The sequence below is a fragment of the Pan paniscus genome, chromosome 13, assembly GCF_029289425.2.
Source record: "Pan paniscus chromosome 13, NHGRI_mPanPan1-v2.0_pri, whole genome shotgun sequence".
In the NCBI taxonomy this organism is placed as follows: domain Eukaryota; kingdom Metazoa; phylum Chordata; class Mammalia; order Primates; family Hominidae; genus Pan; species Pan paniscus.
In genome coordinates, this window is record NC_073262.2 from 26,152,465 (window position 1) to 26,179,628 (window position 27,164).

General features: G+C 35.5%; 1 protein-coding gene across 3 annotated transcripts in view; it reads right to left on the minus strand.

The window, feature by feature from the left end:
- The window catches only part of EPC2 (enhancer of polycomb homolog 2), a 143,728-nt gene that overhangs the window by 11,857 nt on the left and 104,707 nt on the right, over window positions 1-27,164 (minus strand). For 2 of the 3 annotated variants that reach the window (XM_034954023.3, XM_003816689.6), the window contains exons 4-10: window positions 22,451-22,657; window positions 14,680-14,828; window positions 13,811-13,943; window positions 11,466-11,657; window positions 7,371-7,460; window positions 5,678-5,823; window positions 5,228-5,571 (exon numbers count right to left, since the gene is read on the minus strand). In XM_034954023.3, the coding sequence (XP_034809914.1) occupies window positions 5,228-5,571; window positions 5,678-5,823; window positions 7,371-7,460; window positions 11,466-11,657; window positions 13,811-13,943; window positions 14,680-14,828; window positions 22,451-22,657 (1,261 nt within the window). The remainder of the gene's footprint in view (window positions 1-5,227; window positions 5,572-5,677; window positions 5,824-7,370; window positions 7,461-11,465; window positions 11,658-13,810; window positions 13,944-14,679; window positions 14,829-22,450; window positions 22,658-27,164) is intronic. The other variant, XM_034954024.3, reaches the window with a different exon arrangement.

A 27,164-nucleotide genomic window follows, 5' to 3' on the forward strand; every position in this document is an offset into this window, starting at 1 on the left:
AATCCTCTGGGTTAGAATAGGAAGTCAGATGAAAGTTCATATAAACCACTGGTGCTACTCTGCTGACAAACATATCCAGGAGGGTTGACATGACCTTTCCAGGACTATATACATCTTACAAATTAACTCTTACAGAGAAAGACAAACTAACAAATCAACTGAGTCTTTGAGGGTGGGGAGAGGAAAGATAAGGGGGGTTGGAGAATGAAGAACAAACAGATGTGAGGATAATGAAGAAAGACTAAAAATCCATTTAAACTTCTGAAACCCAAGCCAAATATTTACAATTGAAACTTCATTATTTCCTTTTATAGTCAAACTAAAATATTTTAATCCCTTAGGTCTGAATCCGCTTCTCACTTCTGGAAGCAACCCTAACCCTTAGCTAGATGTTAAATCACATTACATCAATCCTAAAGCTATCATAGTTGCAAACATTTATGACAATTTAAGAATGAATGGGAAGAGAAACTGAAGAAATTAAAAATCAGGAATTTCTCTTGGAAAACTGTACAAACTTAATGATTTTAGAAATTAGTCATATTGGCCGGGCGCGGTGGCTCACACCTGTAATCCCAGCACTTTGGGAGGCCAAGGCGGGCAGATCACAAGGTCAGGAGATCAAGACCATCTTGGCTAACACAGTGAAACCCCGTCTCTACTAAAAAAATACAAAAACAATTAGGCAGGTGTGGTGGTGGGCACCTGTAGTCCCAGCTACTCGGGAGGCTGAGGCAGGAGAATGGCGTGAACCCAGGAGGCAGAGCTTGCAGTGAGCCGAGATCGTGCCACTGTACTCCAGCCTGGGTAACAGAGTGAGACTCCATCTCAAAAAAAAAAAAAAAAAAAAAGAAAAGAAATTGGTAATATTTCTTTAAATATTTCAAGATATTTAAAGATATTTAATTTTTTATTTAATAAAGATATTTTATTTTATTTTAAAGATTTTAAAGATATTTTATTTAAAGATTTTAATTAAAGATATTTAATTTAAATAATTAAATATTTAAATATTTAAAGATATTTAAAGCTGGTCAAAAAGGCTGCTGGTATCTATTCTGTATATTATGACAGGTAAGAAAAGAAAAAAGTATTATGTTAATTTGCAACCATGTATTAGAGAAAACTAAAACTAAATGTACATTAATCTGTCCTTTCAAATCCGAAAAAGCAGAGCACTTTTAGATATGAAATGTATTTTCTTGAGTTCTGGATTTAAGAACATCATTTCAAAGAACAGTTAAATAATACCGTAGTTTCAAAGGATTATCCTGTTTATATGAAGAATGTAATATTTGCATGTGCTATTAATTAAATTCCTTGAAGGTAAGGATTGTCTTGTAAAACCTTGCAACTTTTAAACATTTAACACAGTGTTTCGCATATAACAGATACTAAATAATGTATGAAATTAATTTCTCTTGGTTACTCAATTGTCATGTTCACCACGATCAATCTATTCTTTATTCTGCTTTTACTCTTTGAGAAGTGGTTTTCTTTTTCTTTTCTTTTTTTTTTTTTTTGAGAGGGAGTCTCGCTCTGTTGCCCAGGCTGGAGTGCAGTGGCAGGATCTCGGCTTGCTGCAAGCTCCGCCTTCCGGGTTCACGCCATTCTCCTGCCTCAACCTCCCCAGTAGCTGGGACTACAGGCGCCCACCACCACGCCCGGCTAATTTTTTTTGTATTTTTGTAGAGTCGGGGTTTCATCGTGTTAGCCAGGATGGTCTCGATCTCCTGACCTCGTGATCCGCCTGCCTCGGCCTCCCAAAGTGCTGGGATTACAGGCGTGAGCCACCGCACCTGGCCCTGAGAAGTGTTTTTCAATTAAGAGAATATACCTTTATTTTACTTAAAGGTTAACAAAACACATCTCTGCTTTCAAATGAAAAGTCTTTAGTTTTAGTTCTAACGTCTAGGATACACTTTTCAATTTTCCTTGAAGTATATAAAAGATAACAAATAGTACATGCATATATATATATATATATATTTTTTTTTTTTTTGAGTCAGGGTCTCACCCTGGCTGGAGTACAGTGGCAGGATCTTGGCTCACTGCAGCCTCTACTTCCTGAGCTCAAGAGATCCTCCTCCCTCAGCTGGGACTACAGGCACGTGCCACCACACCCGGCTAACTTTTCTATTTTTAGTAGAAACCGGGTTTTGCCATGTTGCCCAGGCTGGTCTCAAACTCCTGGCCTCAAGTGATCTACCTGCCTCAGCCTCCCAAAATGCTGGGATTACAGGCGTGAGCCACCACGCCCGGCCTAGAATATATTTTGGACACATGGGTTATGACATGGAAAACGTTAATCAGGGCTTATATTAACAACATTTAAGAGAAAATTATTTGCCACTAGCCCTCAATTCCACATAAGATGCAGCCCTCTTTTTAATTTTTGTTTAAGAACTAAGGAACTTGTGATATAAATAAAGTGCATTATGTTTCTATTTCTCATTAAACTCTTCATTTGCTGGGATTTCCCAGCTGTGAAATGGACAATTCAGTACTAATAATCTGTTTAGCTCAGTGTTATTCTCTGCTAGGGAAAAGTATAATCCTGTGTTAGTCTTGTTCCTTTATTTTTTGTCTTATTACTCTTAAAAACAACTGTGCTCTCATGACCAAGCCCACTAAGAACAAGCAGAAGGAAAAAGTGTTCAAGACGCATAGATTAAAAAAACCAAACACATGAGGATCCCATTCTTTTGTATATATCCATCAAAAGTAAAAATATAGCTTTCTAAAACTCCCTCACATCCTTCTATTTAGGTAGATGAGGAAATTCCTATCCACATTCATGGAACTGTAACTGAATTCACTTAAAATTATCTAACCAGAACTAAGAAATCTATATAATGAATGTAACTGATATAAATCATTAAATTATCAGTTTTCAATTATTTTTTAAAATGCTGTTAAAAAACTTTTTTCATTACGTATTTATATTGCCATGCCTATTATTTTAAAACAAAAGACATCTGTTGAAAACAAAAAATCTTGTGGTCCCAGTGACTAGAGGGGTCACAGTCAGTGAAGAAGAATGAGTTCAAACAAAATCTTTTACTCTAAGAATAAATTATTAAATAAGATAGATCTTATTTCAAAACACTGAATTCTAATGTACCTTACTTGTTGCTTAAGCCTTAAAATTTTTTAAGGGAAGAAAGAAATGGTACTGTATTGAGGATATTAAAAAATTTTAGATAGGAAAAATCACACAGACCAAAAAGATTATTTTTTTCTAATGGTAAGGTAAAGATAAGAATACAAAAAAACTTGTTGTCTATGATGTTAACACTGATTACTTGTGACTTAAATTCCCTGAGAAGTACATGCACGCCTAAGATAACAGTTTAAATGCTTATTTTATGTTGTATGGTAGTGTCATAGGATTAGAGAGGTGATTATAATGGAACTATTTAAGTCATATTAAGTTATATTTTGGACCAATACATATGTTGTATTGATGATATAACAATATATACAACATATATACACTTTCTGGAAAAAAGTCAAGTTAAATCTAGAGTTAATCTGGAATGTATAGGAGAAAGCTGCAAATATCTGACAATGTTCACGTTGAGAAGGAAGACATTAAAATCATTTTTTAATGTGGTATACATCAGCAGAGAAGACAATCAGCCTACGGTCAAATGTAATTATAAATGCCTCTATATGATATGTTTTAAACTCTCTTTTTGGGAAAAATTATTTTGAGAATGTTTAGTACAGGAATTCCCATTTAGTTAAATAAATTGGAACTTTGTCTTAGAGCTGGCTGAAAAAAGATTTGATTTAATATTTGTCAACTTTCTACTATCTTTAGATTTCTAATAATCCTGCAGCCTCAAATCATATTATGCATTTATCCATTTCAGCTTCAAGCACTCTTTCAACTTCACAGACTCATGAACTTTATATAATGGGAGGCCATTTTCCTTACTTAAGTTTGTTTAGGAGAAAATTAACCAACCAATTGGATAAATGATATGCCAATTTCTAATCATTCAAACAAATCCAATTTTCCATTATAACCTTTAAACAAATCACTGTACGAGTCAAGTTGGAAAACAGGCAGTTCAGTAGCTAAAAGAGACTGAACATTATTGAGACCAAATTTCAAGCTAAAGTGATTTATGATCACTTTAAAGAAGTTTAAGATGATAATTTCACATCCTAGAATGCATCATCCAGGAAATAATTTAGAAATACATACAGAAAAAAATGGTATCAACAGTGTAAGTCAAGCCACATCTATTTTAGTCTTGGGATACAATGCATATATACAATGTATATATTATAAAGATATCTATAAATTATACATACTTGCATACATGTGATAAAGAGACCACAGAAGAAAACAAAAGTGTACCCTAGATTCTCTAGATATTATACATTATTTATAATGTACATGTCATAAAAATATTAAATTAACCTGAATACATTTCTTAAAAATGAAAAAACTTCCTGATTTAACTAGAGGTAAGCTATTGGACAAAAATTATTATTCACAGGGGCCGGGCACAGTGGCTCATGCCTGTAATCCTAGCACTTTGGGAGGCTGAGGCAGGTGGATCACCTGAGGTCAGGATTTCGAGACTGGCCTGGCCAACATGGCGAAACCGTCTCTACTAAAAATACAAAAATTAGCTGGGCGTGGTGGCGCACGCCTGTAGTCCCAGCTATTTGGGAGGCTGAGACAGGAGAATCGCTTGAACCCGGGAGGCAGAGGTTGCAGTGAGCTGAGATCAAGCCACTGCACTCCAGCCTGGGCGACACAGCGAGACTCCATCTAAAAAAAAAAAAAAAAAATTATTCACAGGGAGTCTCCTAAAAATCATTTTTCAGAAAGAGTTTTCAAAGGTACTCTCAAGGAGCAATGGTTACATTTAATGAAAGTTTACGCACCAAAATGAAAACTACCTTTAACATAAGCAGCAGATAGTACTGTGCTGTGATGATCTGGTGGCAGCTTATAAGCAGTGTGGCCATAGGGAACTCTGTATGCATTCTGCCTACATTTACCGTACCAGGCACACACCCGAAATAGATGTCAGTGGTTTTACAGTACTAGTTAGGACAATTTGATTAAAATGTGAGGCAGAACAGTACAATTTTGTTTCTTAGGTTGGAAAAAAAATGCAGTAGATTAAGATAAAATTCCTTTCCCAATAAAATTAAGTAAAAAAGAATAGCAGGATATACTTTTAACACAGCAACAGCTTACCTGATATGCCATTCTTGCTGGTGTTCAATAAAGCTACAGATGCTGCAGAAACTCTTTTATTGTTCACAGTCTGCCCTGGTTTTCTTGAGGTACATTCTTCACTATCACTGTCCTGTAAATTTAGTAGCCTTGGCTGGAAACACTGTAGTCGACATGATCTGATATTGCTTAATATTTCAGAAAGAGACAGTCTATTTTCACAATGTTTACTGGAAGCATTGGTCCGAGAGAAATTAGAAGAAAAGTCTATAGTTTGGGAAGAGCTTGAAAAACTATTCAGCATTTCAGGGTCTATCTGTTTCAGGACTGGGTCATGTTCTGTGGATATTCGGTCCATTATGACCCTGAAAAGCAAAATAAAACCAAATATTAACTGAGAGAGCTGAACATTTTCTCTTTGTCTTCTGTTCCAGATAGCAAACAAAAACCAGGTGAAAACAAATACTTCACCTTCCACCTCTGCCAATTCGCCTCCTTGCAAATCCTATACATCTTCTTGGGACTGTAAGTGTTGTAAGGCAATGCCTATACCTCAACTTATCCAAATCTGCCAATTCTGAATTTTCACATGAATGGTTAGCTTGGTCCAAACGAGGCTGCAAAGAAAGAAAAAACAAAAAACAAAAAACTCATGGAGTAAATCTGAAATGAAGACAGGTTAGATCATGATAAACATGAAGTAACTGCAACATTAGCAGAACAATTAAAATCTAGATATAAAACTGTAAAAGTGGGGCTTCATTGACTATTAATCAGGTTAAATATTACAAAATTGAATCAAAAGTTCACTCACCAAGATTACCAAAACTGAATTTAGTTTGTAAATATAAATTCATTTAGGGTCTATTATACTTAAAAAGGAATGTATAGTTAAAAATAATGCAGCTTTTAACATTTGTGTACAAAGTAGAGATGGTGAAATTACATAGTAATTTGTAGGCTTCCTACTGAGAAACCAGAAAGAATATTTTTTGGACTAAAAATTGCACTTCAAACACTATGGGGTCAAACTGAAGCTTCCTCTTCACTTTTAAGAAACACACATCCAAGCAGGATGCAGTGGTTCATGCCTGTAATCCTAGCACTTTAGGAGGCCAACACAGGAGGATCACTAGAGACCAGGAGTTCAAGACCAGCTTGGGCAATGTAGCAAGGCCCTATCTCTACAAAAATTACAAAAATTAGCAGCATGTAGTGGTATGTGCCTGTAATCCCAGGAGGCTGAGGTGGGAGGACTACTGGAGCCCAGGAGTTTGAAGTTACGGTGAACTGTATGATTGCACCATTGCACTCCAGCCTTGGTGACAGAGCAAGACCCTGTCTCTAAAAGAAATAAATAAGTAAATAAATAAATATAAAGAAACAAACAGGCTGTTCCCTGCCTTCCCATTCCCTTCATCATTTTATCATGCTGTCTGTCCCCTTTCGTTAAGAATTTTCCCTTCTCTCATCAACATAACTAGTAAACAAATCTCCACCTCTCCTAAATTTACACACTCTAAAAAAGCTGTCAGTGTATGCTTACCATTATATAACAAGATAAATGATCTCTACAAGCCATATAAGAAAGTCAAAGCCATCCTCACAATGCTACATTATATCTCACTGAGAACCTTGGAGAGTGATATAATGCGACTTCATAGCATAAAGCAACTTCTAGGTGTGTCAAAAAGTTATGAATACAATTATTAGACAAAACATTGCCATTACGGAAGTTTAAAAATTATTATTTTGTTTGATACTTACTGGTATGTATGCACAAGATGGGCTTGCATAACAATAAATTTCAATAAACACCTAGCAGCCATCAAAGGTTCTAGAACCAACTTACAAATTCTGGGTTTACCTAATTCTAGTAATGACACACTGAATAATTTTCACAGTTGCTGAAGCTATAAATAGAGCCCAAAATGAACCTAAATTTCTAAAATGTGAGGAATTATCAATTTCCAAGAAGAGGATTCCGACGCCCTTTGAAAGGACTCAGTACCTTTTAGCATCTTTTACCAGTATCCACATAAAGGATGTTAAATAAAAAGTATTGATGCATTTCCCATTTTTAGATCAAGACTAAATCATCTTGACATGGGTTACCTGTTAATTCCAGTTCACAAAAACACCACACACACACAAAAGTTCTTACAGCATAATACTGGCATCCTGCCCGCCTTCTGAAAGCACAGGGACCATCAGGATCATTTTCTTCTTCCGGTTCTGATACTGGGGACAATACCTAGACAAAAGAGGCATTCCATTTAGAAGTTATCAAAAGTCAATAGATCAATGTTTGTAATGCTCTAAAATGTAAATCTGATCACAAACAGTAAATCACTTCTATATTACATATCGTAAGTACTGAATTCCCCAAAACATTCAATGACTAGCAAAAATTTTCTATAGTTAAAAATCATTGTTTTTAATGGATTAGTTCCTTCAGGTTAAGTCTAGATGGCATTGGTATTGCTTGATTGCTTCTAAACATGAAGTGCTAAGTCTTAGAATTAATACAGTTTTTATATATCGCATTATATTTTATAAATAATGTATGTGGCTATAAATATTTAATGACAGTTAAATATTTACTTCACCTATAGGTTAAGTGTATTTTTATCCAATAACTTTATCTCTCTGTAATAAAGCCAAAAGCCAGGACATAAAAACAGCTTATAAACAGCCAAAAAAATCACCACAACAAAAAAACCCCCAAAGGCCATAAAGGCCAGGTTTTATTCAAAGGAAAGTCTTGTATCTCCCAACTCATTTTTCAAAACTCACTTTTTAAACTTAGCAGATCAGAAGTAGAAAAGAAGAAGAGAAAAGACTTGCTAAAGTAAGCACATTGGTTATAGAGAAGAGATAAGCCCGCAACGCTAGAGCAAAAGAATAAAGACTTTCAGAAAGCTATCACATATTAGAAAGCACTCTTCCCAGGCCATGTCCTATCAGGCCAAATATCCCTATGTAATTGAGTGGACTTCTAGGGCAGTAGCACTGACCTATTAGAGCACGCTTTATAAATGTCACAAAAACAGATTAAATAATATACAAATACACTGAAGATAGGGAAATAATATGTTTTAGATAAATTTCCACCCATAATTATTAAAATTTTTTTAAAAGTTTTGGTACTTAAGTTTCAGTTGTCTCGCACTCTCACTTTGTAGTACACATCTCTTTTTCTGATAAACGCTGGCTCAACCATATTTACTTGCAAATTTCTGAACCTCACAAATCCCTCTCTTCCTATTTCGAGAGGAAAAATGTTTTCTCCATATTATTTCCAAACTGTGGTAATTACCACTGAGCAGGGTCATCCAGGGGAGAAAGGTATTTGTTTGAGGTTCCAATATACCTCCACCAACCCTATGGGGGAGACACAGAAACAGTGAGCTGGGGCTGAATCTTCTTCATGGGGAACCAAGCCTCAAACCTGAAATTTGAAAGGAAATCCCAAACGTGAATTTTACACTTTGGTTCCTTTGCAAATACTGTACCTATTCTAAGATATACACAGGAAGTGTCACAAAGTCTCAGAAATTCTGTGTATAAAATCTATCACCCCTTCCTCCTAACTACGATTCCCCGGGGTAGATTCCAGGGGACAAAAGAAGTCTGAGGCATAGGAAGACAAAGCTAATGTTAGGAAAATCGGAAGCACAATCAAGAGGCAGTTTTAGCTCTGTTCAGCTGCAATTCAGTGGCATAAGTCTGGTTAAAATGTTTGTTCTCTTAAGGCTCCCTATTCCTTGTTCTTGGTTTATCAGACAAAGAAAAATATGATTACTTTAATGATCTTGTCAACAATAAAATCCTGATTTTATAAGATGTACACTCTGAATAGCTGCCTCACTGAATGATGCCCAAATATAGGTAAACATTAATACTTACTCTTTAGTAATATGGAGATACCATAAAATTAATGAGGATTGTCTAAGACCTAATATAAACAATCAGAAGAACCTAAAAGTTTCAAAATGCAATTTTCATGTGGGTATGGGAACTGGAAACTATATAAATCAATGCAAGAATTTGGAGCAGAAATGAAGATCCCTTAATGCATGAGAAACATATGACTAGTTATGCTGAGTGAGCTCTACTTTCAGGCTGGATGTACTGATTCCACCGATAAAAGTTTCTATAGGTCATAGCACCCTACAGTATCATTCTTTTTTTTTTTTTTTTGAAACAGGGCCTTGCTCTGTCGCCCAGGCTGGAGTACAGTGGTGCAACCTTGGCTCACTGCAACCTTCATCTCCCTGGCTCGAGCAATCCTCCCGCCTCAGCCTCCGGAGTAGCTGGGACTACAGGCATGTGTCACCATGCCTGGCTAATTTTTCTACGTTTGTTTCTGTTTTTTCGGTAAAGATGGGGTTTCACCATGTTGCCCAGGCTGGTCTCCAAGTCCTGGGCTCAAGCAATTCACCTGCTTCGGCTTCCCAAAGTGCTGGGATTACAGGCATGAGCCACAATGTCCAGTCTACAGCATCACTCTTAAAGGGCTGGGAACATATAGCAAAACTTTCTAGGCTCTCATTAGTACCACCAATATAAGCCTATTATACAAATATTTATCTAACTATGTCATTTTCTTACTTAACATTTTAAATAATTTCCCAGTATGTATGATGTAGATAGAGGCTATCTGCCATCTGGGTATTACTGCAGGCATCAAGCCTTTCATCCCCTCTTCCTCTTCTATGTTTTGTGCTCCAGCAATGCGAAACTGCTAGGAGTTCCCTCTAATATGCTGTGCCTAGAACCCTTCCCTATACTTTCTATCTGGAAAATTACTCTTTGGTAGGGCACTATATCCCTCATTCCTTCAAACTGGTCATCTGATAAATGTCCCATGGCTATTCAAAGCTCTGCCTGAGTCAAACTAGATGATCCTCTGACAAAAGTAATATATGGGTTCATTAAGCGCTCCTGAAGGGAATATAAAATTAAGCATATCTTTGCACATTTGATACTATTCATATGACTATCAGAATATTATCTGGGTAGAAAAACCAATTGGTGAAAAAGAGTAAAAATAATATAATCCAGCCAAAAGGGACACATTTTATGCAAACTCCAGATTTTAAATGGTTATAGCAATGAAGAGTTTTATAAACAGTATTGCTTTCAAACATATCTATAATGTTGGTTTTTAAAAGAAAGTTTCCTTAAAGCAAACAAGTCAAAAAGTTAAAATATGATAAAGCTGGTAGTAGGTTCAAGGTCTTTGTTACAGTATTTTCTGTTAAGTTTCCTATACTATTTTTAAAAAGAGGGTATTGCTAGAGCAGGTGATACACAATATTTACAAAAAAAATGGATCTTTTTTTTGTTTGCTTGTTTGTTTTTGAGACGCAGTCTCGCTCTGTCGCCCAGGCTGGAGTGCAGTGGCGAGATCTCAGCTCACTGCAAGCTCCACCTCCCAGGTGCACGCCATTCTCCTGGATCAGCCTCAGGAGTAGCGGGGACTACAGGAGCCCGCCACCACACCTGGCTAATTTTTTCTGTATTTTTAGTAGAGACGGGGTTTCACTGTGTTAGCCAGGATGGTCTAGATCTCCTGACCTTGTGATCCGCCTGCCTCGGCCTCCCAAAGTGCTGGGATTATAGGAGTGAGCCACCGCGCCTGGCCGGATCTTTTAATATATAAAGTAAAAGTCTTATTTTAAAAACAGCACTTATAAAAATATTTTTTTATTGCACACATTTTTCTATAAAGCTGTTGCAATATTTATCAAAGAGTTAAAACTTGAATCAGTTCCTTTAAGTCTTTTTTAGAATCAAATAGCCATTACCTAACAAATTAGCAAAGTTTACATTAAAAGTTATAAAACACAACGCTGGTGGAGTGTGGTAAAAAGGAAAGTATTGTTGATGAATATTTTCAATATTTACAATTATATATTAACTGTCTTAAAATATTGATTATTTTTGGTTAGTAACTAGTAATTCAATTTCTAAGAATCTATTTTAAATAGAGGGAAAAAATCTATGTTCATTTTTATAAATGGAAAAACTAAAAACCATGCGCTCCACAAGAGAGTAAATTCTATACAACTGATGAAAAGTAATACAGAGTAAATACCATTTCAGTGGCTATATAAATAATGTGGAAATGTTTATGCTATATACATTAGGGGAACAAAGCAAGAATAAAAACTCTAAGATAGCAATTGTTTTAAAAATATAGCAATATAAAATACTAAGAAGAAATATCTTTAAAATATTTTAAAACAAGCACCTGTGGAAATTCATCTTCATCTGAGCTGTGAAAATCATATTGCTTAATGTCACTCTTATTGATCACAGGCAATGTCTCAGGAGTGGGTTGCTGAGATGTTATCAAAGCCTCTGCTTTAGGCTTCTTTGGGTACTTCTTCTTTTGACGAACCACATCAGAAGCCTCTTCTTTCAAAGACAAATGATGAGGGTGCTGTTTACATGACGATTTTTCCCCCAAAAGGAAGAAATAAAAATCATTTTAGAAATCATGAAAAACTATACTGCTCTTTGAAAAACATACATTTTTATCCACGAGGTGATTTTATTGTTTTTAATACGCAAAAATTATTCTGTGTTCATAAATTGAAACATGTTTTACTTTCTGCAACTTATGATGAAAAATAATTATGGTATTTAAATTTGCTTTTTACATTATTATCACTACTTTAAACTATGTGAGTGATTTTTTGGATTGCTCTATTATGTAATCCAGTATTTAAAAGGTATTTAAATTCAATATTTATTTAAATCTGCTGTATTGATAAAAATTAACCACTATTTTTATTTTTTAAAATCTTCAACTGGATCATGAGTTTATTGTCATTTCTACACTTAGATCTAATTTTTAAAAATGTCTGTTCTACGGATGGTAATCTTTTGAGAAAAATAAGCTTAACTAGGAAAAAATCCTCACTTTTTAGAATGTATAATTACTGCAGCAACTGAATAGTAACGTTCTGAAGTCCCTCAGGCTTCTGTGGAGGTTCCTGAGAGGCCATCTGGCAAAGACACTGACTGAAGGGGTAGGTTTCCAGCCCCCACCTCCCCTCAACAGAGCAGCTCTGTTACTGTTTTAACATACTGGCATTCCTTTTAATAAAAAGGGATCTACCACTTTAAAAGTTGGAAAAGACTGTTCCAAGCACCAAGGTACAAACTACAAAATTTATACATTTCCACATCTAGTCCAGATATTAACTACTTTAAGGTCAAAAACAGTACACACAATAAAAATATTGCTTGAAAGGCAAATTATATTTAGTGAGATATAAAATTTTTCATATAATAGGTATAACTATTACATCAAAAACAAAGCCCCAACTTTCAGAAACTTCCCATATTTTAAAGTGGGATACATGACAAAGTAAATATAATTAACCATGTGTAATGGAGTAGGACAACAATGGATGCAACCAAATCCCTAAAGTTAGTATTTAGGAAGGCTGAGTATTTATTCATAGAGGAGGTCTAAAATAAGAATCAATATATAATAAAGGCTGATTCTGTCAGTAATTCTGGGTTAAGATTTTCATATTGCAATGCTTAACAATCACATACCTAGGAAAAGCATTGATTGACACAAAATGGATTTTTAAAAATAACTTACAAAATGACATTTGCACTGATAACTTTTTTGGCTATAGAGACAAGCGAGATTTAGAGAATCAGGATGGTGGGCTAGATGCCTGTGATTAATAAGAAAGAACTTTAGTGTTTTAATTGACATGAGCTGAATGAAGGAGTCTTCCTGCTCCACACTCTTTCTTGACCTTTAAGAATGAACCCATGAAAAATGAGAACTGTGTACATTTTTAAAAGATGAATTTTCCACAAACACCCTAGGTCATTTAAAAAATTTTGCTACAGAGTAAAGCTCTATTGTCTAGAAGCTTCAGTCAATACCTGTTTCCTATTTAAATCTATGCTCCTTAAAATTAAAGGCTTTATTAGTTTTCATATTTCCCAATTAAATACTTTAATTAATGTACCAAGTGAGGACCAAATAAATATAGTTATCTAGTCCAAGTGACTAAAATAACCACTGAGTCTGGCTCTTTTATTAGGAAGAAACTGTGACCCAGAAATTACAGGACTTTCTCAAAGTCACTCAAGGTAGATAACAATTGATAAATGCTGGCTCTGGAAATGATGATGACAATAAGAATAATTTTCAATAGTCTCAATGAAGAATGCTTTGAGGTGTTGATTCCTTCCATTACAATGCAAGGTTTGCTAAGGCTAGTGATAATAACTAGACTTTAATTACCTTTATTCCCTAGGGAGGCAGATAGCATATTGAACAGTACGGACTATTAGACCTGAACTGAAACCTTGAATTTGCCACTTACTAGCTATTATCTAGAAGTCACACAGATCCAACAACTATCTCTAAGGGTTGTTAAGAGGATTAATTGGTCAGTATGTATATAAATACTCCTAGCAAAGTGCTTGGCTCATGGTAAGAACTAAAGTCACGTTAATTACTTTTTCTTTACTCAAACCATATTAAGACAACTGCAGAAATCAATAACTCCTCTGATCAACATTACCATCCATACATGCTTCTTCCCAGACAATATTCACCTTAGTTTTACATTCTTGAACTTTGTGATGATTTCCATTATGAAGAGTTGCTGGAGTGGCATATAACTCTTTTTCTGATCTATTGATTTTTACTTCATTAAGGATTTCACCACCATAGTCTCCCAAATGGTATCTTGAAAAAGTAACAAAAATATAAGAAAACACTGCATAGTTTGACAATAAAGAAGGAAAATAAGTGATACCTCAATTAATTGGAAGTCACCTAGTCAAAAAGGGCTAACAATCAAATTACTTTTAAAAGATAAAATTTGCAGGAATAAAGAAACAGGGATTTGGTAAAAACAAAACAAACCAAAAAACTAAAAAAAATGCCTAAGGTACACAGCAAACAAATTTCTTACATATATTATATAATCAAGCACTAGGAAATGTTTAGAATGCTTACTCCAGGAATCACACAAAATTCTGTTTTTGTTTAGTCTATTTAATTTTGTAGGAAAATATACTATATTAGAGCACACATTTCTAAAAGGAGTTGAAACAAAAAATGTCTACCTACTCAGAAAATAAAATCAATACTTATTTCCCTCAGATTTAATAGAAACTTTAATACAGAGAAGTAAACAATATGATCACTAGAGTTCTTTACTAAATAAAATTCAATGATTCTGCCAAAACAAAGTATAGGATCTACAGTATACACAAAACTCTCCCAAAATCTGCAATCCAAATTGATAACTTAATCTATAAAAACTAGTAACCACAAATCTTTAAAAAATATAAATTCTTACAGAATCAATATCAACTGTCATAAAGCTTAACCTGTTCCCCCCTAAAAATCTTTTGGTTCATTTTGCCCATCATTTGGTAAAGTTGTCATTTTACTGTTGTAACAGGAGCAATGTTACCTTTTCTCCACAACTTCTAAGGTTAAGTGCAATAATTCTCGTTTTGTTTTCTCTCTTCTCTTAATCATTTCCAAAATTGTTATGGCTCTACTAAATTCTCGTCTCAGTTTCAACATCTTTTCATAAGAGGCTTCATCATTCTTACGATTCTATTAAAAATAATAATTTTAGAAGAATAAACAACACAGTTATCTACATTTCCGGCTTTGTTTAATAAACTGTTATCAGACCTGAATTTATCCTATAAAAGTAAAATGTTAAAAAAAATCTGAACAGCAACCTATGTAAGATAACCTATAACTATTTAACTCTGAAAATATAAGTACAAGCAAGTATCTCTCGATACTCAGAAAAAAAATGTTGCCAGCTGTTGAAAAGGTAGAATGGCATAAAGAGATAATTTCAATGTAAACAAACAAAAAATGTCCACCGGAAACAAAATCTGTTATCAGAAAATGTAGTCCATTCAGCGTGTAGGAAAGTATTTTCCAATGACAGAGAGGAACAGTTCTGTCCAGATCAAGGTAACAGTCAAAATGAGTCCCCCCATCCATTCATCCATCCATCTCCAGCTCTGTAACTGGGGGCTGGATGGTTTGATACACTGTACTATTATGTGAACATGAACAATGACCAGTAAAGCTTCACTTCAGAAACTCAGAAAACTGAAAGTAGGATAATAACCATTTCAAGAAATCGGACTGTCAATTTTCAATGTAAATGTAACACTCCACTGCTGAGTAGAAAAGAGATTTAGCAAAAATACTGAATTTCAGAACACTGTTTATTAGCTTTTCAACTAATTATTATACAAAGTGAAAGCCCTGCTACATAACTAGAAAAGGCTCAGTTGTAATTAGTAGCATCTATTTGCATATAAAATTATTACTAATATAAACTATTTTGTTAAACATCCACAGATTCCTCACTTTACTATTAGGCATGAAACTATTTGTTTAAAAACAGACCACTACCACCTCTCCAATCTATGCATCCAGAGTGAACTGTACTTAAGCAATCATTCATGCCTTGATTTAATAATCTGAAATGACATTAGAAAGAACCTAAGGAATACCAAAGGTTTCATATTGGAGGATTATAAAAGAGAAAAATAACAATTGAGAAAAAGTCAAAGTTATACTCTTTTTCTTTTGTGTATAGTTTCCTGCATTTGAAAAATAATAGTCATATATTAAAAATAACCTACACTAAGTCCCATTATGGTATTCCACATCGAATATTAAAAATAAGTCATCTTTTGTGTAATTTAAAAAAATTCATCTTTTTCTTCTTCATTACTATGACAAAAGGTAAATCTAAAGCATATGTTTAAGCATTTTTTTAAACAGGCAGCAATAATACCTTTCAATTAAAAAAATTAATATTTTCGACAGCAACTATTAAAGTGCCTACACTGTGCAGGGTATTGCACATGTCCCTTACCCTCAAAAGGCTTAGAATCTAGTAAGGATGACAGACAGAAAACAGATATACAGAATCGTAAGGCAGATAATAATATGAGATTACATGCCAGCTGGCAGCCGAATAATATTCAAAAGTGCACCAGAACCTTTTAGATGGCTCCCCTGTTCAGTAAGTGTTCCTCTTGGAGGTTCTACCTTGTCTTATTCATATCTTGTTTTGCTTTTTTTTGTGTGTGTATGTGTATGTGAGACAGAGTCTCACTCTGTTGCCCAGGCTGGAGTGCAGTGGTGTGATCTCAGCTCACTGCGACCTCTGCCTCCCAGGTTCAAGCGATTCTCCTGCCTCAGCCTCTCTCCTCCCTCAGCCTCAGTAGCTGGGATTACACGAATCCACCATCACACCCAGCTATTTTTTATACTTTTAGAAGAGATGGGATTTCACCATGTTGAGCAGGCTGGTCTCAAACTCCTGACCTCAAATGATCTGCCCACCTTGGCCTCCCAAAGTGCTGGGATTACAGGCATGAGCCACTGCCCCCAGCCTCTGTTCTCTTTATGCCCAAATAATTATCGTTCCTAACTTTCCTTTCCCCAGTCTTGTCCTTTAAAAAAAAAACAAAAAACAAAAACAAAACCTTTTTGTTTTGAAATAGTTTCAGACTTACAAGAAAGTTACAAAAACAGTATAAAGAATTCTCATATATCTTCATCCAGATTCTCTAAAGGTTAATGTTTTACATTTGCTTTATCTCTCTGTATGTGTATACAGATATGTATGTATGAATATAAACACATCTATAAATTATCAGTACTATTTTTGAAAAATTTCAAGAGAAGTTGAAGATATAAAATGCGCCTTTATCCCTATATACTTTAATATATATTTTCAAAAAAAAATGATATTCACATAGAACCACAGCACAATTATTAAAGTCTGGAAATTAACATTAATATAATCCTATTAATTTCTTTATACATATAAACTTTATTCATATTTCAACAATTGTCCCACTAATGTCCTTTACAGCAAAAAATATAGTTACTGCTATAAGGACATCAGTAAGATAATAACTTTTATTATAATAGTACTTTTTTTGGCCAGGCGCAGTGGCTCACGCCTGTAATCCCAGCACTTTGGGAGGCCAAGGCGGTTGGATCACCTGGGGTCAGGAATTCGAGACCAGCCTGGCCAACACGGTAAAACCCTGTCTCTACTAAAAATACAAAAATTAGCTGGGTGTGGTGATGGGCGCCTGTAATCCCAGCTACTCGGGAGGCTGAGGCAGGAGAATCGCTTGATCCCAGGAGGTAGAGGTTGCAGTGAGCAGATACTGCACCACTGCACTCCAGCCTGGGCGACAAGAGCAAGATTCCGTCTTAAAAATAGTAATAATAATAACAATACATTTTTTCCTGGTCTAGGATCTGACTTCATATTAAAAACCTCATTTGGTTGTCATGTTTCTTTAATCTTCTGTAATTTAATCTCCTTAGAATTGTTTTCTGTATCTTTCAGTGATTATGATCTTAACATTTTCAAAGACTAGAGACTATGTTGTAGAATATTCCTCAATTTGGGTTTCATTAATGTTTTTCCATGATTAAATTCAGGTTATGTATTTTTGGTACAACTACCACAAAAGTGGTATTGTATCCTTCTCATGTCATATTAGGAGTTAGAAGATACTATTTGTCCCATTACTGCTGATATTAACTTTGATTGCTTAAGATGGCATCTCCCAGGTTGCCCTAGTCAAATACTATTTTTCCCCTTTAAATTAACAAGTATGTTAGGCTGGGCACAGTAGCTCATGCCTGCAATCCCAGCACTTTGGGAGGTTGAGGTGGGCAGACCACTTGAGGTCAGGAGTTCAATACCAGCCTGGCCAACATAGTGAAACCCCGTCTCCACTAAAAATACAAAAATTACCCGGGTGTGGTGGCAAGCGCCTGTAGTCCCAGCTATTTGGGAGGCTGAGGTAGGGGAATCACTTGAACCCAGGAGGCAGAGGTTGCACTGGGGCGAGATCGCGCCACTACATTTCAGCCTGGGCAACAGAGTGAGACTCCATCTCAAAAAATAAGTAAATTAATTAATTAACAAGTATGTTGTAGGACTACAGAAACACTATTTTACCATCAAACTTCCCCCCTTAAGTTTAATATCCATTAGTTCTAACTTTTGCCTGAAATAATTATCTGCATTATTATGGTGGTTGCCAAATAGTGATAATTCTAATTCCATCATTCTGCCAACACTTACAGCTTTGGAAATCTACTGTAAGGAAATGCTGTCTGTTCATCCATCCACACCCACCCACATCAGTATGGACTCATGGGTTACTCTATGGGGTAGAATCCATTACTTTCATAATCTATTTTGATGCTCAAACTTTCCCATCTCTTATCAGTGGAGTCCCCTTTCAAGCTGGCTCCTGCGTCCTTCTGACATGGCTCCAACATTCTTCAATCATATTCTTATTTTCTGGCATAACAAAATGTGTGTTCCAGGCTTATCTTATTCCAGCCCTAGACCTGGAATAATTTTCCTAAGGAGTCCTGGTTCCCTTTAACGAAAAACAGATTTATTTTATTTTATTTTATACAGTATTTTATTTTATATATTTTATTTTATTATTTTTGAGACAGAGTTTCGCTCTTGTTGCCCAGGCTGGAGTGCAATGGCGCAATTTTGGCTCACTGCAACTTCTCTCCTGGGTTCAAGCAATTCTCCTGCCTCAGCCTCCTGAGTAGCTGGGATTACAGGTGCACACCACCACATCCAGCTAATTTTGTATTTTTAGTAGAGATGAGGTTTCTCCACATTGGTCAGGCTGGTCTTGAACTCCCGACCTCAGGTGATCCACCCGCCTCAGTCTCTGAAAGTGCTGGTATTACAGGCCTGAGGCTCCATGCCCAGCCAAAAAACAGTATTTAAAATCAAGATCTACATGCTAGACATGCCCATTTCTACTGGGTGTCACTGCTTCTAGAGACTCTCAGTGAACAGAGCTAGGAAATATGTATGTAATATATGTATGTACATATATGCACAGATCTATATCTATTTCTAACTATATCAATATATATATTTTTTGTTTTGAGGCGGAGTCTCGCACTGTCACCCAGGCTGGAGTGCAGTGGCGCGATCTCGGCTCACTGCAACCTCCGCCTCCCGGGTTCAAGTGATTCTCATGCCTCAGCCTCCCGAGCAGCTGGGAGTACAGGCGCCTGCCACCACGCCCAGCTAATTTTTTGTATTTTTAGTGGAGATGTCATTTCACCATGTTGGCCAGGCTGATCTTGAACTCCTGACCTTGTGATTCACCCGCCTCAGTCTCCCAAAGTGCTGGGATTACAGGCGTGAGCCACCACGCCCAGCCCTAACTATATCAATATTAAAAACCACAAGTTCATATTGACATTTTTTCTATTCTTCTAAGACGGCCCTATTCCCTGTATTCAAATCCACTTGCCCCCTTTACTCCTTCTCACAACCATCTCTGCTCAGGGCCAACTCCTTTCTCCCTAATACAGTTACATATTACAGTTCTGTACTTGCTGCCAAATCTCTAGGGAAGTGGTTCTCAAATGGTTACACTATAGAATAAACTGTACATCTTTTCATGACCAAAGATGATTCACAGGTGACTGTTATGTAGAGCAGCTAGAACTGACAACCACTATGCTGGGAATTTCCTCTCTTAACTATCTTACTTCTTCTGGGCCTCACAGAGGGAAGAGAGAAGGCACAGACAATAAGAGTTGAATCTACGTGGTTAAATATATTAAATGTATATGCTGATCCAGGATTTCCCAATCAGTGCATTAAGACATGCTGGTGCCTTAAGACTATCTCATTTAAGAATGCCCCGAAGTATTCACATGCTCCTTAATTAAATATTAGTTCAGCGACTTAAAATTAAATTCCAGACAGCCAAACAAATATTTTAGAAGACCTTTTACCCTTTGCATCAACTACACAAGTGTTTTTGAGTTTGCAGAAACAGAAAACAGAGAGCCTTTGTTAGTTGTATTCATTTTTGCATAACCCAATGCTTGCCACCTCCTGAACACCTAGGGAGTATTCATTATTTGAGTGCTTTCCCATTTTTCTCGTTTCAAATCACATAAACATTTCTAACTAGCAATGGTGAGCATGATAGGGAATCAATCGTCTTTGGTCCCACAACTGAAAACAGAAAGGAATAAAAAGTAAAGAGCATCAGAAAAGAAAGTGTACCTCTTTGCAGAGGAAAATGGAAAAATAACAAACAAGAGAAAGGGCAGGAATCAGAGTGTCAGGAAAACCTGTATTAGTGATCACAAAATGAAGAAATGCCTAAACACAAGAACCAGTTACTAGCAATTCTCTAATGGTTAGAACAAAAGAAGAAGAAAACATATTTTAACACTCAGAAAATATTGTCAATATGCCAATAAATACTGCTAATCTTAAGTATTCCATACCCATTCACTAAAGGAAGTCCAATGATTTCCTTCAAAAGGCATTGCTAACAGTCTGTTTTGCAATATATCTGAAATTAATTACAGTCATGCATTGCTTAATGACACAGATAAGATCTGAGGGGTTGGATGTGGTGGCTCACACCTGTAATCCCAGCACTTTGGGAGGCCAAGGCGGGAGGACAGCTTGAGCCCAGGAGTTCAAGACCAGTCTGGGCAATACAGTAAGATCCAGTCTCTTAAAGAAATAATCGAACAAATAAAGATCTGAGAAATGTGTTGTTAGGCAATTTCTTTGTTGCACAAATGTCACAGTGTACTTACATAAACCTAGAAGGTATAGCCTATTGCTGCTAGGCTACAAACCTGTACAGTGTGTTACTGTACTGAATACTGTAGGCAACTCTAACATAAGGTAAGCACTTGTGTATCTAACATATCTAAACATAGAAAAGGTACAGTAAAAGTACAGTATTGTAATTTTAGGGGATCACCATCATATATGCAGCCCGTCAGTGACCGAAATGTTATGCAACATATATATGACATATATAAGGGTTGAAAATGAACCCTTCCCTACTTCTCACGCCTGTATACTGCTTTCAAAAAGCGATTGATAGTTCAGGTTTTTTTTTAATGATTTAGATAAACCTCTCTTTCCTCATGTCCAATAGTCCACATTTATAAAGTCTTAATATATTTATGAACTTATCTCGTTTCAGTCTTAGGAAAGTGCCAAATCTTCATAAAATATTGTAGATTCCCTTAGCTAAGAACCAGAATGCCAAATTAAAAACTCAAGTCTGGGTTAGGGAATGTCATCTACACTTGGGAAATCCATCCTCTAATGTTTAAAAAAATCACATCCTCAAGAATTATAGAAATTCTGGTTATTAACCAGGAAGAGAGTTTTTCCTAAAATATACTATCCTTGGCAGCTGTCATGCTTCACAGCTGTTATATTAACAGCTGACAAGGACAAGCTTTCAATGTTAGGAGAATCCACAGAAAATGCTTTGCCTCCAATTATAATTCCTTATTTTACATTTATACGTTCCTGATACTTTGCAATGTTAGAGAATGTACTACTGTGTGTGGTGTTAACTGTTAATTATGAGAAATGGAAGACAGTGAATACTCCTCCAGAACAGTGCTTTCCTCTATACCATATCATTTAACAGTATGAGATCCTGTTTCTCTTACTTAAAATTCTGCTTCATACTGCTTCTGAAAGCCAGATGGGAACAAGCTCATCAATTTGAAATCGAACACAACTGACAACTCAGAAAAGGAGAAAGATTCCACTCTTACTTTTGACTGTTTGCAGAAGAGGGTTGAAAATGAACCCTTCCCTACTTCCCACGACCCTGTAGCAGCCAGAGGCAGCAAGGTCCATTTTCATTTGGAAGAACTACAATATGGTTTCCAAGGAACTGTAAAGTCTCAAGCGAGCAACAAGGAATAGTAGTAGTATTTCAAGTTATCAGCTTCCCAAACACAGGAGATCTGTGATAGAATATTTAGTTTACTGAAGAGATCAAAACTTCCAAGGTGCATAAGGACACAAAATTCCTCTTATCACTTCAACTGCAAGCATAAAATGGTATGATCAGTAAATTTATAAAAGGCATAGGTAGCAGATAAACAGCGTAAACAACTGGCCAATAGAAGCTACTGAAAAGTAGGATTTCTTGTGGTGGACCAGTGGCGCAATGGATAATGTGTCTGACCACGGATCAGACGAAAAGTAGGATTTCTTATAGAAAGTCATCAATGCCATTAGCTCCCATTATGTTAAAATTATTCAAGTTATTAGAAAAAAAATGATTGATCTTAAATACTATTAAGCTACCTTCAATGAAACCTAATTTGCACATTACCTTTCGAGTTTGCATTTTCTCTGTTCTTCTCCGAAAGGCAACATAAGGGTCATTGTTGGTAGAGCCATCTCTTTTCTCTTGTTTTATCTGAGGAATGAGGGATGGCCCCCTGCAGTTTTTACGTTTTCTCACCCAGTAGTCATATACAGCTTTAATAAGGTAATCATCTTCGTTTAGCAGCAGTTTTGCTTCTTGAAGTGTTACAAGCTAAATGAAAAATACAAAATGTCATTGGCTACAATGTTTGCAAAAAGAAATAAAAGTTAGCTTATGGTTGTAGAAAAAAATGCGACCAGTTTCAATAACTACTAACAGATAATATTATGGTAGGTGAAGACACAATTCAATTCAACCTAATGAAGGAATTATTAATTAGGAGATTTATCTAAAAATTAGTAATTTTCCCTGAGAGACAGTGAGTTGTATCACTGATAATATTTAAGAAGGCTGGATGAATGATATTTGGGAAGACTATAATAAATATATGCCTCAGGCAAGTCTTGGACTAGAAGACATCCAAGATCTTTCAAAACTCTGATATTATACACATTTGAGGATCTATCAGTTTTCAAGTCTAATAGCTTGTTTTTCTCCTACAGAAAGTAGGAGGTATGGGGGTTTCTTTTCATGTGCGTCCAAAATAAAAGATGAATATTCTCTAATATATCGCAACTTACTATAATATACCTCTTTCGGAATTGATTATAAAAACAAACTTAGCATGTTTCCAGAAGTTTCAACATTATGCAATTTTGAATTCTTTGTACCAGTGACATATAAAATAATTCCTCTATCCAAGGGTTAAGTACTAGAGAATCCTTATTCTTAACACTCATTCTGCTAATGACAACGTCATGTCCTGGGACAGTGGCCCTAGGATGGATGGTTCCCTTAGGAGCTCTAATGCTGGTATTTCAGGGACCTACCTCTTTATCAGTGCAGCCAGCATAATGCTGACACATCTCAAATTAAGGCTGTAAACATTTGCTTGGTCATATTTGTTGCCTTGCACCTTGAGATCAGATAAGACAATCGGCTTTAGCAGGATGGAATGGGGGTTACACATATCCATTTACAGCAAACATTAGAAAAAGATCATGCCATTTTAGGGCTGGGAAGTCTCCCTGAAGTGATGCTATCTCAATCTTTTTACTTGTATTATTTTAGAGATGAAGGCTCATTTTCAGAAGCTGAGATATTTCCCAAGAAATGTTTCCCTATACTTGGAAATGAAAATTTTTCTCATTGAAATTATAAGATCAATATAAAAATTGACCTGTATGTTGTATGAAGTCTATTGAAGAACTCAAAATTCACCAAATAAATTTCTAATGATTTCTTGTGTTGGTATAACTTCATGGAATAAATGCACTGATCACTGGACTTCAAGTCCTATGATGATTATTTCCAGAATTAATTCATCGGTTTCTTATTGTAATTTGTCTGCCTAGTTTGACCACAGGAAGAGAACACACTGACAATGTCAACTCAAGTATTCTAGTCCATGTCACAATTACATTTAGTGCATTAAAATACTAAGTGGCCATTCTATGGTTACCCAATCTCTTAGTAGAGGTAGCTTAACTACATTTGAGAGGCTGCATTTGGTCCTTAAAGTGGATAGCCAGAGTCTGGAAAATAAGACCACACCATAAGAACCAGTATTTCCAAACATCCACCTTTAAGTGGATACCTTTCTACCGTTAGCTGGAGCTCTCCGGAATGGTGATGTCAACCCCAGTCTACAACAACAGTGGTAGAATAAGAACACAGCTTTCTAGATCTACTAAAATTCTACCTTGTACTGACAGCAACACAGGCAGTTCTCATGTGTTCTGGAGGCCAAGGGAAACAATTCTGTGATGTGTTACATGTTCTTCAGCTTCTTGATCATTTCACTTCTGATAAAATTTTGTTATCTTCACTACTAAATCAAGAGCTTAATCTAACCTCCGAATGGGGAGAAGGGTAAGTGCTCTTTCCACCATATCAGCAGAACGTTAATGAGTTTCTTACATAACAATACTCAGGTTAACACTGCTTCCTATGCTCCTGCATGGTATGTTGAGATTAAAATACCTGCTCAGATTTCTTTCTCTGGTGCTTCTTGCTCCAGCTTACAATGTGTATTGCCGTGTTGTTAAAAGCCGTCTTTATATCACAAGTAATAAGAATTCAACACACACTTTACAGTTAAACATTCTGATATTTCTTTCCAGTGTTAACTATTTTTTCAGTTCACTGCTGTATGTTGTTATAAAGCAACTTTCTATTTTATGAGTAATCTTGGTTTTAATAATTCTGTAAAAATTATCTTTAGCTACTCTGAGGCAACTAGTATCACTGTATCTCTATTGTGGGTACAGCATCAATTTGAGTGGGGAAGAACTACTTGTAGATAAATCAGTCACACATTATTAAGTCACATGATTAAAAATCTGCAAAATCAGAACCTTACTATTTTTATACAGTATAAAAAAAGTTCTGTCATTTAGCAGCCAGGCACAGTGGCATGCAACTGTAGTCCTAGCTACTCGGGAGAGTCACTTAAGCTCAGGAGTTCAAGTCCAGTCTGGGCAGCATACTGAGACCCCCTAACTCTAAAAAAATTAAAAATAAAAATGTTCCATCATTTAGCACGTAATTCATTCACTAAAAAGCAGTAGAAACCAGTTACTTAACTGGCAAAAAAGTCTGGTAAATTTATTATTTCCAAGATAGCTCTGAGTTGATTTACATTATTTACTTACAGGGATGGGGAGATAAAAAAAAATTATCCTACCATATAGGCTTTTCTTCTAGATGGCTACTAGCTCTATGAAGACAAGGACCACTTAGTCTGTTAATCATCAAAATCTGTAATTTCAATAAATATATTTTGAATACATAAATGAATACATTATATGTAAAAATTAATGTATTCTAATTTATAAAACATTGAGTTAAGCAGTAATTTAATTTACAAAACAGTCAACTAGGAAGTTATTAAAAATTAACTACCATCAGCCCATTAATGGGTTATAGAATGTGGGGAAGATAAGGGAAAAAACTTTAAGATGAATTTGCTACCTAAAGAAACTCATGACATGGCAACAAAGGTAAGACAAACACAAATTAATTAATAAGGGAACAATGTGAGAACTTTGGAACTGAGCATTACTGTAATAAGATACAGGGCAGAGTAGGACAAATTTCCATCTGGGACTGCCTATACTGTGTTCAGGGTTGTTAAGTGAACACCTCTTTGCTACACAACTTCTTTTTTAACTTTACTTCTTTCAAATCTATGGTTTATTATTTGTGTAACAGCCTAAATACTACCAAAGGCAGGCTTCCAAATAACAAGCATTTACATTAAATTCAAAAAGAGTTAAATGACCACTTTTTACCTTATACTCTTCAAGAATGAATGACCACAGCTCAAAACCAACACAGTGAAATTATGATTCTAAATAGATAACACTGAAAACATCTTATTTAGCAAATGACCCCTAATTTACACAATGCCACAAAATTACGGCAAGCCAATCTGAAATGAAAACGTCAGCATTCAATGAAATCAAAATATACATGGTTACACATTTTGAGTATTCTGCACAAATTAAATTAAGGAGAAAACATTTTCTTCTCCAAAGACCCAGAAAATGGAAGAAGTCTTCAGACTACAACAACAAAGACTGGTAGAGTTATAAAGTTCTCCTGTCTTTGGGTAAGTGCCCAAACATAAACCATGTGCTACTTTTTTTTTAAGGGACATATGCCTACATCAAAAAAGAAAATAGCTGTGTAAATTCGAAGACTGCTAATGCAATACAGCTAAATGAAATACTTTTCTCTCCCATAGAAAGGTGATACTAATCCATTAAAACACATATAATCTTCATGCTTGAGATGACTATTTTAGAAGGATTTGTTTATCAATTCATTTCTTCCTCTAAAGTTTTCCACTATAGTTTTCTGATTCTCAACAGTGGCAACCCACATTGAACCACAAATAGAATAAGGAAATTAGAATGATAAAATGATCAGAAAAAAAAGATCTCTTCAATTCTATGAATAATCTTCTAAGGTCTTCAAAACTGTCAAGAATTCTATTAATCTGCCGTTTAGGAGACAATTCTGTCTACATATTGATAGATCACTGATGCTGAAACTAACCTTCTCTGCAGTCATAGGAATGACCCCCTGATCTTTTAATAATACAAAGTTAAAACAAATCTGGATAGGACAACACTTTAAATGAGATGAAATGGAAGACATAAACTCAAATTACTTTTATAATCTGACTGCTCATTAACTTTATATAACATAATTATAAAATACATGTACACACACATTACAGCATGGTATGGTGGTTTTAAAATTTTATTGTGTGATGGGGTTCACTGGGACTGCTTCAAAAGATCTAGACCAAATTTCATTTTTAATACACAAATACTTCAACATCATAGTAAAGAACATATCCATTTCAACATGCTACATACTAAATTAAAAAATACAGGAGGCACCCTCTCCCATGTAAAAATGTACTTGTTCCTAGTGCACGTGAGAACCACTTTTTCCTAACTGCCACTGCTTGTGGTCTGCCCCATCCAAAGCATAATCAATAATGCAGTATCAAGTAAACAATTAAAATGCTGCATGATGAAAAAAAAAAAACCGATGATGTGATTATTATATTGAGTTTTAGGCGCTTTTAATTTGAATTTTCTAA